Genomic DNA, 16,829 nt, shown 5'->3' with positions numbered 1-16,829 from the left:
AGGAACATGTGATATCAGGGGTGGGACTCCGCGATGGTGGACCTAAGAAAATGTGAACTGAAATGCAAGCCTTAATGTGTGCCCTGCAAGTAGCGCGACTGCCTCTCACAGCCTTCCTGCATTGATGACCCTTACTTGTCGTATTGCAATCGCCTGATGACAGAACCCATTAACCAGTCGCTTCATATGTGGAGGGCAAGAGATTCCTCATACAACAGTCCACCTGAAGGAGATTTGTCTTTTTCTCAGGACGCACCCCAGATAATGTAAAAATGAGACACTGACCAAGAGTGGGTAATAATGTGACTGTATTGAATAATGCAGTATGTCAAAGTGAGAACATGCAAACAATTGAATCCAACATATGTACAGTTGTTCCAAGACCAGTCAAATGACATTGACAAGGACCCATGTGAAACAACTTAATGAAGATAAAGAACATATCCACCACCAACACCCAACACTCTACTCACTACCACCATCTCTCTTCCCCCCGCTTGAAGTGAGGCCCATCATCCTCTTCATGGCGAGCCGCACCCCTGACCCTCACCGCCTCTGTTCCGTCACATTGTGCAGGAGGGCAGCCGGAGCGCTGCTGATGCGTTCATCTTGGAGAGAAGGAAGGAGGCATTATTGAAGGAGGTGGCATCTCGGGCTCCTCAGTATCTGTCGGCCTTGATGGTGTAGGCTTGGGGGGGTTGCATGACGTGGCCAGAAGCCATCGCTTGCCTCATCGCCTCAACACTAATGAGCCGCTCCATACTGGCTCCAAAGGTGGCGATGCTGGCAACTATCCCAGCCATGGTCTGCAGCACAGCTCGACCTAGTTCCATGCTCGTCCTCGACAGCTGGACCATTTCTTGAATTGCTGCGAGCCACACTCCATCCTCATCGGAGTGTTGCATCATCCTGACTGCTTGCAGTTTGGTGGATTTTCCGGCACAGCCTCTGCGCTTCCCAGCACTTGTTCCAGCTTCGTCCGACTCGAATCCTAAGAAGTCGGACCACTACACCGATGTTGGCCGGACAGGTGGCACACATGTCAGGAGACTGGAGTCCTCCTCTTGCAACTCCTCACCTCAAGTGGTTCGAAGACTGGCACTTCTCCCTCCTGGTCTTCGTGACTTTGGGTGGCAGAGGTGGGTGCGGTGGATATGGGTGATCTTGGGGGGGGTGGGGGGGCGGTGGAGGAAGGAGCTGGTGTGTCGGACTGGTGACAACGTTGGGGTGGGAGACGTTGGTCTCACACTCGGTCTGTGTGTGCCAGAGGTGGATGGGGTGCATTGCTCAGTGCTGTCCGAATCAACATCTGCAAGTAGAGGATAACATTTCAGTGTATAGCTGGGGGGTGGTGTTGGTCAAGCTGACATGTGAACCGTCACATTTAACATTCTTACTTCAAGAAGTTTCATTGCTACATCAGCACACCATTAATGGCCGACACACTGTGTGTTAAAAGGCATTTGACTTAGCATCCCACACAATGTTGCCCACTGAGGACACGGCCTCACCAATCTCCCTCCAAATGTGTCTATATTGGGAGGTGGAGGCTTGCCACGACCATCTTGGGTGAGATCTTTATACTGGCGCTCCACCTCGCATACAAGCTCCTCCAGTTCGTCATCATTAAACCTGGGAGCTCTGGGCTTGGCTCCATCAGACTTCTTGGAGGCTTTTTTTCCCCTCATTATTACTTTTCTTGATGGATGGCTGATGATGAATTTGTGTCCCTCTCTCCAAAACTGACCCCTCTCTAACTGGCAGGTGCAAGTGAGTGCACAGTTTTTATGAGCATGCACAGCTGTGCCATCAACCCCAATCACGGCAAAAGTGATGTCATCGCCCAGAGGAAACTACAAAAAAATCCCGTCTCGCGCATGCGCGGTGCACGGCCTCCGATGTTTGCCGAGTCGAGAGGCTTGCACCTAGCGCCCACTGAAGCCGCCGCCTGCTCACGCCCACCTGCCGACTCCCGCTGCCTGCCGTTGCCACGGCTACTGACACAATCGCGGTGAAACTCGCTCCCGACTGGCCCCAGTGGCAGCTGGAGGCAAAAAGGTACGTTCCGCCCGGGACTTAGCGTTCATCAAGTTCGGGCCCTTGGTTACTAATTTCCCCCCCTTACTTCAAATTAAGATAGCAGATAATACAAATATATTTATTGTCACTCTGAAATACTGAAAATAATGCTACGGTTACCATTTTGATGCATGTTCAATATATCAGCAAAAAATCTACATCGTGTGAAGTTAATATTCTTAATGTAAATTTTAAATTAAATGTAATTGAGTTAATATTGAAAACAGCTATTTTCTACATTCAAATTTACTAAAATTAACGAGCTCTTAAACTATACTTCTCCCCAGTCTTCACTTACACTGATCAGATCATCCAGTTTGATACTTACATGTCTCAGACTATAAACCCTAATCTTTTACGAACTGAAGTAGAACCCAGACCATAATGTGCCACAGCTAACCCAAAATAGCAGACACCTGCTTCAGTCTGCACACTTTCTTCGACTGTTATTTGAAGGATTGTCTGTAGCTCCTGATGCTCCAATGAGATGAATACTCTATTCGCACAAACTGCATCAGTTAATCCCAAAGACGATCCCGAATGCATGATGACCCACGCAATGCCTCAGGCAGCCACTGCTACTTTTCGCAATCTTTAGTCAATCATATGAAATGCTCTTCTAGTAACAGATAAATGGTAAAATAGGCTGGTATTGCACCCCTAATCACACAGCAGATCCTCAGCTGTTACTGATAAATGACCATCTAAATATTTTACTTAGAAAGCCCCAGAACAAGTTATGGACAAAAGAATTCCAAAATCATTTCTTCTGATATTACTAAATTTATTCTACATATGTCAGTATTAAAATAGGGATTGAACCATATTTTCCACCTTTACGAACACATAAACTTGCCACAGAGGAACATATATCGTGCTATGCAGTAATATTTGGTGTCCAGCAGAGGACATCTGTAGCACACTATATACAGACCTCGTTTGAGTTCATCCATGCTAAAGCTGTGTACTGGCAGATCATTATGTAGAACTTCAGCATTCATCTTTCTGTATGTGACAATATCATTGCCATAGAGGCCATTCAGGAGCACTCCATGGGCAGGGGGTCTAACCACTGAGAAGATCAGTGTATCACGAGGAACATCCAGGTCTGCCGCATTCAGCACTCCAGGGCCAATCTCACATATATCACCCTCTATTATCTGCATAAAAAGACAGATTCATTGATATGATGCAGCGATTAAATCGGAATTTAAACAACAAATGTTCTCAACATGCATTTATTTATAGATATTATATGTTACCATAGCATGGCTTGAAAATAATTCTGTAGGAATTTTGGCCAACTGTGTGGGGTTGGGTGGTGGGGGGAGGAGGAGTTGAGGAACTGCGATATGATTCTGGTTGAGGGAAGGCACAATTTGGAGTGGAACTCAGATCGTCTGGGTTTACGCCCCTCTTAGTTTCCTCAAAAATTATGGGAGGTGAGGTGGGTAGCTACTTCTTAGGCCTCCCTTCATAACATTAAAGAATGACTTTGGAAGCATGTCTGGAGCATTCAAAAGTTAAAGCAACAACAAAAACTTGCAGTTATATAGGATGCTTAATGTAGAAAAAGATTCCAAGGTGCATCACAAGAGCAGACGACGGTTCCCAAAAGCTTGGCCAAAGAGATGCGTTTTAAGGAGGGTCTTAAAGGAGGAGAGAGAGTTTGGGAGGCAGAGGAGTTTAGGGAGAGAATTCCAGACTGTAGGACCTAGAGGCTGAAGAAACAGTGGGCTGAAGGGAGGGTGGCACAAAAGGCCAGAGTCAGAGGAATGGAGAGTTTAGGGAGAATGAAGGGATTGAGGAATAGGGAGGGATGAGGCCATGGAGGGATTTAAAGATGGGAATGAGAATTTTAAATTTGATGCACTGGAATTGCTTGTTAAGAACTGTTAAAGTCTTGTCAAAGATCAATCATTATAAACATATGGAAAATTATAGCAGTTGAGGGTCATAGGGACAAAAGTGAGTTCAGAACTTGTATTAGGCAAATAAATGCAAGAACCTTAAATATCACAGCTTTCATAGAACATCATGATGTTTGTGCCGAGTAACATCGTTTCAAAAGTTAACATTAGTGAAATAAAAAAATACTTTGAAACACAAAAAGTTAGTATGCAGGTACAGCAAGTAACCAGGAAGGCAAATGGAATGTTGGCCTTTATTGCAAGGGGGATAGAGTATAAAAGCAGAGAAGTCCTGCTACAACTGTACAGGGTATTGGTGAGGCCACATCTAGAGTACTGCGTACAGTTTTGGTCTCCGTATTTAAGGAAGGATATATTTGCATTGGGGGATGTTCAGAGAAGGTTCACTAGGTTGATTCCAGAGATGAAGGGGTTGATTTATGAGGAAAGGTTGAGTAGGTTCGGCCTATACTCATTGGAATTCAGAAGAATGAGAGGTGATCTTATCAAAACGTATAAGATTATGAGGGGCCTCGACAAGGTGGTTGCAGAGAGGATGATCCCTCTCGTGGGGGAATCCAGAACTAGGGGACATAGTCTCAGAATAAGGGGCAGCCCATTTAAAACTGAGATGAGGAGGAATTTCTTCTCTCAGAGGGTTGTAAATCTGTGTAATTCTTTGCCCCAGAGAGCTGTGGAGGCTGGGTTCATGAATATATTCAAGGCACAGATAGACAGATTTTTGAGCGATAAGGGAGTAAAGAGTTATAGGCATTGGGCAGGGAAGTGGAGCCGAGTCCATGATCAGATTAGCCATGATCTTATTGAATGGCGGAGCAGACGCGAGGGGTTAAATAACCTACTCCTGCTCCTATTTCTTATGTTCTTATGTTAGTCCACTGGGACATGTAGTTGCTCTGTCCAAGCACACTACAATATAAGTTATAGACCATAGATGCAAAACCTCCATTGGCAATACTCATGTCTTCTAAAATCAGTTTGGTTATTTGCAGAACTACAATAATTACAGTCAGTTTATTACCAGAAGGAAATGCAACAGTTTGTATAATGCATCAAATTTTAGAACTATAATTCCATAACTCATGTACTGAAGCAACATATTGGAAAGCAGTGTTTAAACTTTGCTTCAAATGTTATTGGCAAACATCTTGACTAGTCCAACATTGCTTACATATATGTAACCTCAGCTGCGGTAATTTGCTAAAAACTGGAAATTCTGCTTTGTTATGATGGCCTTCAAACTGTGGGATGTAGAAATTACTAGCACCAGGAATTTCCTCAGGAATCCTCTCAACTGACTAATGTAACCACATAAATGGGATTTCCGTTGATCATTTGCTGAAGTTGCAGCAACCAATCAAGAGAACCCCCAGGGAAATTCCCAAACTAGCAATCATTCCAAACTATAACACTCAGTTTTATATTTGTATACTTGTATTTACTCTGTACAGCCACCAGAGGGCTAAACACCTGGAGTCCCAAGGGATCCCATAAATCCCTTGGGAGCACAGATATTTAAGGAGGCTTCACAGGTTGGAGAGGCACTCTGGGGACCTGCAATAAAAGGCTAAGGTCACTCTTTACTTTGACCTCACAGTGTTCAGTCTGACTCTTTCTCCATACACAACAACTGGCGATGAAATACAGATAGCGAATCCAAAGATGCAGAGAACAGTGGGCATCCTGGAGAAATTCTCAGAGGGAGATCATCGGGAAACTTTGTGGACCAATACTTCGTGGCCAATGAGCTAGATGGGGAAGAGAGCGCTGCCAAACGAAGGGCGATCCTCCTCACTATCTGTGGGGCACCAACATATGGCCTCATGAAGAATCTGCTCACTCAAGTGAAACCCACAGAGAAATCATATGATGATTTGTGCACACTGGTCTGAGAGCATTTGAACCCAAAGGAAAGTGTTCTGATGGCGAGGTACCAGTTCTACACGTACAAAAGATCTGAAGGCCAGGAAGTGGCGAGTTATGTCGCTGAGCTAAGAAGCCTTGCAGGACAAAGCGACTTTGAAGGACTATTGGGCACATGCTCAGAGACTTTTTCATACTTGGCATTGGCCACGAACCCATACTTCGCAAACTTTTGACTGCAGAGACCCTAACCTTGAGTAAGGCCATAGCAATATCCCAGGCATTCATTGCCACCAATGACAATACGAAGCAAATCTCTCAGCACACAAGTACTGCTACAGGTAGTGTGAACAAAGTGATGTTGTTTTCGAATCATAACGTACAGGGCAGGTCACACATACCTGCAGCTACACATCTGCAGATGTCTCAGAGTCGACCATCAAGGGTGATGAACACAAGGCCATTAACACCTTGTTGGCGCTGCGGGGGTGATTATCGTTTCCATTCATGCCGATTCAAAGAGCACATTTGCAAGGGCTGCGGAACAATGGGACACCTCCAACGAGTGTGCAGGCGAGCTGCAAAGCCTGTTAAACCTGCAAACCACCATGTTGCAGAGGAGGACAGATCCACGGAGGATCACGATGAACTAGAGCCTCAGATAGAGGAGGCATAGGTACATGGGGTGCACACATTCACCACGAATTGTCCCCCGATAATGCTGAATGTTGAACTAAATGGACTCCCGGTGTCAATGGAGCTGGACAAGGGTGCGAGCCAGTCCATCATGGGCAAAAAGACTTTCAAAAGGTTGCAGTGCAACAAGACCTCAAGGCCAGTCTTAACTCCAGTTTGCACGAAACTAAGAACTTACACAAAAGAACTGATTCCTGTAATCAGCAGTGCTACCATAAAGGTCTCCTACGATTTAGCGGTGCACAAGCTACCACTCTGGGTAGTACCGGGCGATGGTCCTACGCTGCTCAGCACGAGCTGGCTGGGAAAGATACGCTGGAACTGGGACGACGTCCGAGTGCTATCACCCGCTGATGACATTCATGTTCCCAGGTCTTAAACAAATTTCCTTCGCTGTTCGAACCAGGCATCGGGAAATTCTAAGGAGCAAAAGTGCAGATCCACCTAATTCCGGGGGCATGACCCATCCAAGATGAGAGCAGTACCGTACATGATGAGAGAAAGGGTAGAGATCGAGCTAGACCGGCTGCAAAGATGGGGCATCATTTCCCCGATCAAGTTCAACGAGTGGGCCAGTCCTATCCTCCCCGTCCTCAAGGGAGACGGCACCGTCAGAATCTGTGCGATTGCAAAGTAACTATCAATTGTTTCTCCCTGCAGGATCAATACCTACTACTAAAGGCCGACGACCTGTTTGCAACGCAGGTGGGAGGAAAGAAGTTCACGAAGCTGGATCTGACTTCAGCCTACATGACACAGGAACTGGAGGAATCATCGAAGGCCCTCACCTGCATCAACACACACACAAAGGTCTTTTTGTTTATAACAGATGCTCGTTTGGAGTCCGATCAGCGGCGACGATATTCCAGAGAAACATGGAAAGCTTACTGAAGTCAGTCCAGTGCACCGTGGTCTTCCAGGACGACATCTTCGTCACAGGACGTAACACAGTAGAGCATCTGCAGAACCTGGTTCTTAGTTGACTCAACCGCGTGGAGCTCAGGTTAAAATGCACGAAGTGCGTTTTCCTAGTGCCTGAAGTGGAGTTCCTGGGAAGGAAGATTGCGGCGGATGGCATCAGGCCCACCAACGCGAAGACGGAGGCAATCAAGAACACACAGAGGCCACAGAACGTGACGGAACTGCGGTCGTTTCTGGGACTCCTGAAGAACTTTGGTAATTTCTTACCGGGTCTCAGCACACTGTTAAAACCAATACATGTCTTATTATGAAAAGGGGACGAATGGGTTTGGGGCAAAAGCCAAGAAAATGCCTTTGTAAAAGCGAGAAAATTGTTATGCTCAAATAAATTGCTTGTGATGTATGATCCATGTAAGCGTTTGGTACTAGCATGTGATGCGTCATCATATGGCGTCGGGTGTGTATTGCAACAAACTAATGATTTCGGGAAACTGCAACCGGTTGCTTATGCATCCAGGAGTCTGTCTAAGGCTGAGAGAGCCTACAGCATGATTGAGAAAGAAGCGTTAGCGTCTGTCTATGGGGTAAAGAAAATGCATGAATACCTGTTTGGGCTAAAATTCGAATTGGAAACTGACCATAAGCCACTTATATCCCTGTTCTCCGAGAGTAAAGGGATAAATACCAACGCCACGGCCCGCATCCAGAGATTGGTGCTCACGTTGTCCGCATACAACGATGCCATCCGCCACAGGCCAGGCACAGAAAACTGCGCCGATGCTCTCAGTAGGCTGCCATTGCCCACCACGGAGGTGGAAATGGCGCAGCCCGCAGATCTAGCCATGGTTATGGAAGCATTTGAGAGTGAGCAATCACCCGTCACTACCCGGCAGATCAAAACCTGAACAAGCCAGGACTCCTTATTATCTCTAGTCAAAAGCTGTACACTTCATGGGAGCTGGTCCAGTGTCCCAGTGGAAATGCAGGAAGAGATAAAGCCATTCCAGCGGCGCAAAGATGAAATGTCTATACAGGCAGACTGCCTTCTGTGGGGCAATCGAGTAGTGGTCCCCAAGAAGGGCAGAGACATCTTCATCAATGAACTCCACAGTACCCACCCAGGCATCGTAATGATGAAAGTGAGAGCCAGATCCCACATGTGGTGGCCCGGTATTGATGCGGATTTAGAGTCCTGCGTTCACAGATGTAACACATGCTCGCAGTTAAGCAATGCACCCAGGGAGGCGCCGCTAAGTTAAGTAAACCATGGTCTCGGGTACACGTCGACAATGCAGGCCCGTTCTTGGGTAAAATGTCCCTTGTGGTTGTTGACGCGTGCTTCAAGTGGATTGAATGTGAGATAATGTCGGCGAGCATGTCCACTGCCAGTACTGAAAGCCTGCGGGCCATGTTTGCCACACACGGCCTACCCGATGTCCTGGTGAGTGACAACGGGCCATGTTTTACCAGTGCTGAGTTCAAAGAATTCATGACCCATAACGGGATCAAACATGTCACATCTGCCCCATTTAAACCAGTGTCCAATGGTCAGGCAGAGAGAGCAGCGCAAACCATCAAACAAGGCTTGAAGAGGGTAACTGAAGGCTCACTGCAGACTCGTCTATCCCGAGTCCTGCTTAGCTACCACACGAGACCCCACCCACTCACTGGGATCCCACCTGCTGAACTGCTCATGAAAAGAGCACTTAAGATAAGGCTCTCATTAGTTTACACTGATCTACACGAACAGGTGGAGAGCAGGTGGCTTCAACAAAGTGCGTACCATGATAATGCAAATGTGTCACGCGTGATTGAAATCAACGATCCTGTATTTGTATCAAATTATGGACAAGGTCCCAAGTGGCTTCCCGGCACTGTCGTGGCCAAAGAGGGGAGCAGGGTGTTTCGGGTCAAACTTTCAAATAGACTCATTCACCGGAAACACTTGGACCAAATCAAACTCAGATTCACGGACTATCCTGAGCAACCCACCTTGGACCCTACCTTTTTTGATCCCCCAACATACACACCAGTGGCAACCGGCACCACGGTTGACCACGAAGCAGAACCCATCATCCACAGCAGCCCAACAGGGCCCAACACACCTGGCAGCCCAGCAAGGCCAGCTGCACAGCAGCCCAGCGAGGACCCAACAAATGATTCAACAACACCAGCTTTCACACTGAGACGATCAACCAGGGCAAGAAGGGCCCCAGATCAACTCACATTGTAAATAGTTACACTATTGACTTTGGGGGTGGGGGCGGAGTGTTGTTATATATGTATACTTGTATTTACTCTGTACAGCCACCAGAGGGCTCATCCCCTGGAGCCAAAGGGATCCCATAATCCCTTTGAAGCACAGGTATTTAAGGAGGCTTCACAGGTTGGAGAGGCACTTTGGAGACCTGCAATAAAAGACTACGGTCACACTTTACTTTGAGCTCACAGTGTTCAGTCTGACTCTTTCTCCATACATAATAGTAGGTCCTTTACAGTCAGAATTAGGTGAATTTAGAATGGGGAACAAAGAAATGGCAGACCAGTTGAACAAATACTTTGGTTCTGTCTTCACGAAGGAAGACACAAATAACCTTCCGTAAATACTAGGGGACCGGACTAGAGGGCCTCGTGAGAAGGACGAACTGAAGGAAATCCTTATTAGACAGGCAATTGTGTTTGGAAAATTGATGGGATTGAAGGCCGATAAATCCCCAGGACCTGATACTTAAGGAAGTGGTCCTAGAAATAGTGGATGCATTAGTGATAATTTTCCAACAGTCTATCGACTCTGGATCAGCTCCTATGGACTGGAAAGTAGCTAATATATCTTTTAAAGAAGGAGGGAGAGAGAAAACAGGGAATTATCAACCGGTTAGCCTGACATCAATAGTGGGGAAAATGTAGGTATCAATTATTAAAGATGAAACAGCAGTGCATTTGGAAAGCAGTGGCAGGATCGGTCCAAGTCAGCATCGATTTATGAAAGGGAAACCATGCTTGACAAATCTTCTAGAATTTTTTGAGTATGTAACTGGTCGAGTGGACAAGGGAGAACCAGTGAATGTGGTGTATTTGGACTTTCAAAAGGCTTTTGACAAGGTCCCACACAAGAGATTGGTGTGCAAAATTAAAGCACATGGTATTGGGGGTATTGTATTGATGTGGTAGAGAACTGGTTGGCAGACAGAAAACAGAGAGTCGGGATAAACGGGTCCTTTTCAGAATGGCAGGCAGTGACTAGTGGGATGCCGCAGGGCTCAGTGCTGGGATCCCAGCTATTTACAATATACATCAATGATTTAGATGAAGGAATTGAGTGTAATATCTCCAAGTTTGCAAATGACACTCAGCTGGGTGGTGGTGTGAGCTGTTAGGAGGATGCTAAGAGGCTGCAGGGTGACTTGGACAGGTTAGGTGAGTGGGCAAATGTATGGCAGATGCAGTATAATGTGGATAAATGTGAGGTTATCCACTTTGGTGGCAAAAACACAAACGCAGAATATTATCTGAATGGCGACAGATTAGGAAAAGGGGAGGTGCAACAAGACCTGGGTGTCATGGTATATCAGTCATTAAAGTTGGCATGCAGGTACAGCAGGTGGTGAAGAAGGCAAATGGCATGTTGGCCTTCATAGCGAGGGGATTTGAGTATAGGAGCAGGGAGGTCTTACTGCAGTTGTACAGGACCTTGGTGAGGCCTCACCTGGAATATTGTGTTCAGGTTTGGTCTCCTAATCTGAGGAAGGACATTCTTGCTATTGAGGGAGTGCACCGAAGGTTCACCAGGCTGATTCCCGGGATGGCAGGACTGACATACGAGGAGAGACTGGATTGACTGGGCCTGTATTCACTGGAGTTTAAAAGAATGAGAGGGGATCTCATAGAAACATATGAAATTCTGATGGGACTGGACAGGTTAAATGCAGGAAGAATGTTCCCGATGTTGGGGAAGTCCAGAACCAGGGGACATAGTCTAAGGATGAGGGATAAGCCATTTAGGACCGAGATGAGGAGAAACTTCTTCATTCAGAGAGTTGTTAACTTATGGAATTCTCTACTGCAGAGAGTTGTTGATGCCAGTTCGTTAGATATATTCAAGAGGGAGTTACGTATGGCTCTTACAGCTAAAGGGATCAAGGGTATGGAGAGAAAGCAGGAAAGGGGTACTGAGGTGACTGATCAGCCAGGATCTTATTGAATGGTGGTGCAGGCTCGAAGGGCCGAATGGCCTACTCCTGCACCTATTTTCTATGTTTCTATGTTTCTGTGCCTTCTGGAAAAATCAAATAAACCACATCCACTGGTTCTCCCTTATCCACCCTGCTCGTTACATCCTCAAAGAACTCCAGCAAATTTGTCAAACATGATGTCCCTTTCATAAAACCATGCTGATTCTACTTGACTGAATTATGCTTTTCCAAATGTCCTTCTACTGCTTCCTTAATAATGGACTCCAGCATTTAACCAACGACAGATGTTAGGTTAACTGGTCTATCGCTTCCTGCTTTCTGTCTTCCTCCTTTTTTAAATAGGGGCGTTACATTTACAGTTTTCCAATTCGCTGGGACCTCTCCAGAATCCAGTGAATTTTGGTAGATTACAACTAATGCAAACACTATCTCTGCAGCCACTTCTTTTAAGACCCTGGGCTGCAAGCCATCAGGTCCAGGTGACTTGTCCACTTTTAGTCCCATTATTTTACCAAGTACTACTCCTTTAGTGATAGTGATTGTTTTTAGTTCCTCCCTCCTTATAGCCCCTCGATTATCCACCATTGTACTAAGTTCCTCCCTCCCTATAGCCCCTCGATTACCCACTATTGGGATGTTTTTAGTGTCTTCTACCGTGAAGACCGATACAAAATATTTGTTCAAAGTCTCTGCCATTTCCCTGTTCCCCATTATTAATTCTCCCGTATCATCCTCTAAGGGACCAACATTTATTTTAGCCACTCTTTTTGCTATATATTTAACCCTTGGTAACCTGTATTACACCACCACCAGAGGGCCTACCTGTTGGAGTCCCAAGGGATCCCTGCATCCCTTGAGAACACTATATATAAGCAGACCACCCATGCGGTACTGGCACTCTGGAGTTTTATTAAAGGAGCTAAGGTCACAATTACTCATTGCTCACAGTACTCAGTTTCATCCCTTATTATGAACGTATCAATTGGCGATGAGATAACGAACAACCGCCCGAAAATGCAAAGAACAGTTGGTATCCTGGAGAAGTTCTCAGAAGGGAACGTTTGGGAGGCCTTCATGGAGAGACTCGACCAATACCTTGTGGTCAACGAGCTGGAAGGGGATGAGAACGCTGCCAAACTAAGGGCGATCCTCCTTACCGTCTGTGGGACAACAACCATGAAGAATCTTCTAGCTCTGGTAAAACCAACAACAATATCCGATGAAAAATTGTGTATGCTGGTCCGGGAGCATCTAAATCGTAAAGAAAATGTTTTGATGGCGAGGTATCGGTTCTACACGTGTTAACAGTCGGAGGGTCAGGAAGTGGCGAGCTACGTCGCCAATCTAAGGCGCCTCACAGGACATTGCGAATTTGATGGATTTCTTGAACAAATGCTGAGACACTTTTTTGTGCTTGGCATTGGTCATGAGGTAATCCTTCACAAACTAGTGACTGTTGAAACTTCGAATCTGAGCAAAGTCATAACGATAGCCCGGGCATTTATGTCTACCAGTGACAACACCAAACAAATTTCGCAGCATAAAGAGGTTTCGGCCAGTACTGTGCATAAAGTAATGTTGTTTTTGAGCAGGAATATACATGGCAGAACGTACATGCTGGCTGCTGCACGACCTCAGATGACCCAGAGTCCGCCATCAATTGTTAATGCGAGGCAGTTAACATTCTGTTGACATTGTGGAGGTGATCATTGGGCCCATCAATGCTGCTTCAAGCACTATGCGTGCAACGGCTGCAGAACAATGGGACACCTCCAGCGAGTGAGCAGGCGAGCTGCAAACCCTGCAAACCACCATGCTGCAGAGGAAGATCGATCCACTGTGGATCAGGCTGAATTGAAGATTCGAACCAAGGAGGCAGAAATGTACAGGGTACACACCTTCACCACGAAATGTCCACGAATAATGTTGAAATTTGAACTGAACGGAATTCCAGTATCCATGCAACTGGACATGGATCCGAGTCAGTCCACAATGAGCAAAAAGGCCTTCGACAGGCTGTGGTGCAACAAGGCACAAAGGCCCAAGCTCAGCCCCATTCACACCAAGCTAAGAACTTACACCAAGGAACTGATCCCTGTAATTGGCAATGCAGAAGTCAAAAGTCCCCTAAAATGGAGCAGTGCATGAACTCCCACTGTGGATTGTGCCAGGGGATGGCCCCACACTGTTTGGCAGAAGCTAGCTGGGAAAAATCCACTGGAACTGGGACAGTATCCGAGCGCTTTCGTCCGTCGACGATGCTTCATGTGCCCAGGTTCTGAGCAGATTTCCATCGTTGTTAGAGCCAGGCATTGGAAGCTTCTCGGGGGCGAAAGTGCAGATGCATTTGGTTCCCGGTGCACGACCCATCCACCACAAGGCATGGGTGGTACTGTATATGATGCGTGAGAAAGTGGAAATTGAGCTGGACAGGCTGTAGCGAGAAGGCATCATCGCGCAGGTGGAATTCAACGACTGGGCCAGTTCGATTGTCTCGGTACTTAAAGATGATGGCACGGTCAGAATTTGTGGGGACTATAAAGTAATGATTAACCGTTTTTCGCTACAGGACTAGTACCCGCTACCCAAGGCAGATGACCTATTTGCGACCCTGGCTGGAGGGAAGACGTTCACCAAGTTGGACCTGACCTCAGCCTACATGACGTAGGAGCTGGAGGAATCTTCAAAAGGCCTCAACTGCATCAACACGCACAAAAGTCTGTTCATCAACAAAAGATGCCCATTCGGGATTCGATTGGCCATGGCAATCTTCCAATGAAACATGGTGAGTCTGCTAAAGTCACTCCCTCGCACCATGGTTTTCCAGGACCTGATTACAGGTCGGGACACCATTGAGCACTTGAAGAATCTGGAAGAGGTTCTTAGTCGGTTGGATCGCGTGGGACTCAGGTTGAAACACTCGAAGTGTGTTTTCCTGGTGCCAGAGGTCGAGTTCTTGGGAAGGAGAATCACAGCAGACGGCATTAGACCCACCGACGCCAATACGGAGGCCATCAAGAATGTGCCGAGACCACAGAACGTGACGGAGTTGCAGTCGTTCCTGGGACTCCTCAACTATTTCGGTAATTTCCTACCCGGGTTAAGCACCTTGCTGGAACCCCTACATGTGCTACTGTGCAAGGGAGACGACCTGGTATGGGGGAAATCACAAGAGGCTGCCTTTGAAAAAGCTAGAAATCTGTTGTGTTCAAACAAACTGCTTGTCCTGTATAACCCAAGTAAATGATTAGTGCTAGCTTACGATGCATTGTCATATGGGGTCGGGTGTGTGTTACAACAGGCTAACCAATCAGGGATTAAGCAACCGGTCACTTTTGCGTCCAGGAGTCTGTCAAAGGCCAAAAGGACCTACAGCAGGATTGAAAAAGAGGCTCTGGCGTGCGTTTACGGGGTGAAAAAAATGCACCAGTACTTGTTTGGCCTCAAGTTTGAGCTTGAAATTGAGCACAAGCCGCTCATATCGCTATTCTCTGAGAGCAAAGGGATTAACACCAAAGCCTCCGCCCACATCCAAAGATGGGCACTCACGCTGTCGGCATACAACTATGTAATCCGTCACAGACCTAGCACAGAGAACTGCGCTGATACTCTCAGTCGGCTACCATTGCCCACCACCGGGTGGAAATGGCACAGCCTGCGGATTTGCTCATGGTAATGGATGCATTCGAAAACGAAAAGTCACCTGTTACGGCCCGTCAGATCAGGACCTGGACCAGCCAGGATCCTTTACTGTCCTTGGTAAAAAAAACTGTGTCCTCCATGGGAGCTGGTCCAGCGTCCCAGTGGAGATGCAGGAGTCGATTAAGCGGTTCCACTGGCGCAAAGATGAAATGTCCTTGCAGGCGGACTATCTGTTGTGGGGTAATCGCGTAGTCTTGCCCAAGTAGGGCTGAGAAACATTCATTTGTGACCTACACAGCACCCACCCAGGCATTGTAATGATGAAAGCCACAGTCAGATCCCATGTGTGGTGGCCCAGCATCGACTCAGATTTAGAGTCATGCGTGCGCCAGTGCAACACTTGCTCTCAGCTGAGCAATGCACCCAGAGAGACACCGCTAAGTTTGTGGTCGTGGCCCTCCAAACCATGGTCGAGAATCCACGTGGAGTTTGCGGGCCCATTTCTAGGCAAAATGTTCTTGGTTGTGGTGGATGCTTATTTAAAATGGATTGAATGTGTAATTATGTCTGTAAGCACGTCCACGGCCACCATCGAAAGCCTACGAGCCTTGTTTGCCACAGACGGCCTGCCTGATGTCTTAGTCAGCGACAATGGCCCGCGTTTCACCAGTGCTGAATTCAAGGAATTCATGACCCACAATGGGATCAAGCAGGTCACATCTGCCTCGTTCAAGCCCGCATCCAATGGCCAGGCAGAATGGGCAATTCAGACCATCAAGCAAAGCTTGAAACACGTGTCGGAAGGCTCCCTGCAGACATGGCTGTCACGAGTGCTGCTCAGCTACCGCACCAGACCCCACTCGCTCACCGGGGTTCCCACAGCCGAGCTGCTCGTGAAAAGGACGCTCAAAACAAGGTTCTCTCTTGTCCACCCTGATCTCCATGATCACGTGCAGGGCAGGCAGCATCAACAAAGTATGTACCATGATCGTGCAAATTTGTCATACGATATTGAGATCAATGATCCTGTGTTTGTGCTCAATTATGGACATGGTCTCAAATGGCTCACTGACACGGTCACAGCCAAAGAGGGAAGTAGGGTATTTCAGGTCAAACTGACCAATGGACAAACGCACAGAAAACACTTGAAGCAAATCAAATTGCGGTTCACCAACAGCTACGAACAACCTGAAGAGGACACCACCAACTTTGACCTTACAACACACACACAAGTGGCAACTGACATCACAGTTGACCATGAAACCAAACTCACCATCCCCAGCAGCCTGGCAAGGCCGGCTGCCCAGCAACCCAGCAAAGAACCAACCAACTCACCCACACCTGCATTTGTACCGAGACGATCGACAAGCGAGAGAAAAGCCCCAGATCGTCTCACCCTGTAAATAAGTGTACTATTGACTTTACGAGGGAGTGATGTTATGTATTTAACCCTTGGTAAACTGTATCAAACCACCACCAGAGGGTCTACCTGTTGGTGTCCCAA

The 16,829-nt window shown here is 46.9% G+C and overlaps 1 protein-coding gene across 5 annotated transcripts in view; it reads right to left on the bottom strand.

Annotated features, from left to right (window-relative positions):
• frem1b (Fras1 related extracellular matrix 1b) overlaps nt 1–16,829 on the bottom strand; it is a 304,502-nt gene that overhangs the window by 115,939 nt on the left and 171,734 nt on the right. For 4 of the 5 annotated variants that reach the window (XM_070886932.1, XM_070886934.1, XM_070886935.1 and 1 more), the window contains exon 20: nt 3,014–3,239. In XM_070886932.1, the coding sequence (XP_070743033.1) occupies nt 3,014–3,239 (226 nt within the window). Of the gene's footprint in view, nt 1–962; nt 1,310–3,013; nt 3,240–16,829 lie in introns of those variants that run through there. The other variant, XM_070886936.1, reaches the window with a different exon arrangement.

This window comes from Pristiophorus japonicus, chromosome 8, assembly GCF_044704955.1.
Source record: "Pristiophorus japonicus isolate sPriJap1 chromosome 8, sPriJap1.hap1, whole genome shotgun sequence".
Classification (NCBI taxonomy): Eukaryota; Metazoa; Chordata; class Chondrichthyes; family Pristiophoridae; genus Pristiophorus; species Pristiophorus japonicus.
This window is presented reverse-complemented; position numbering and strand designations above follow the sequence as displayed.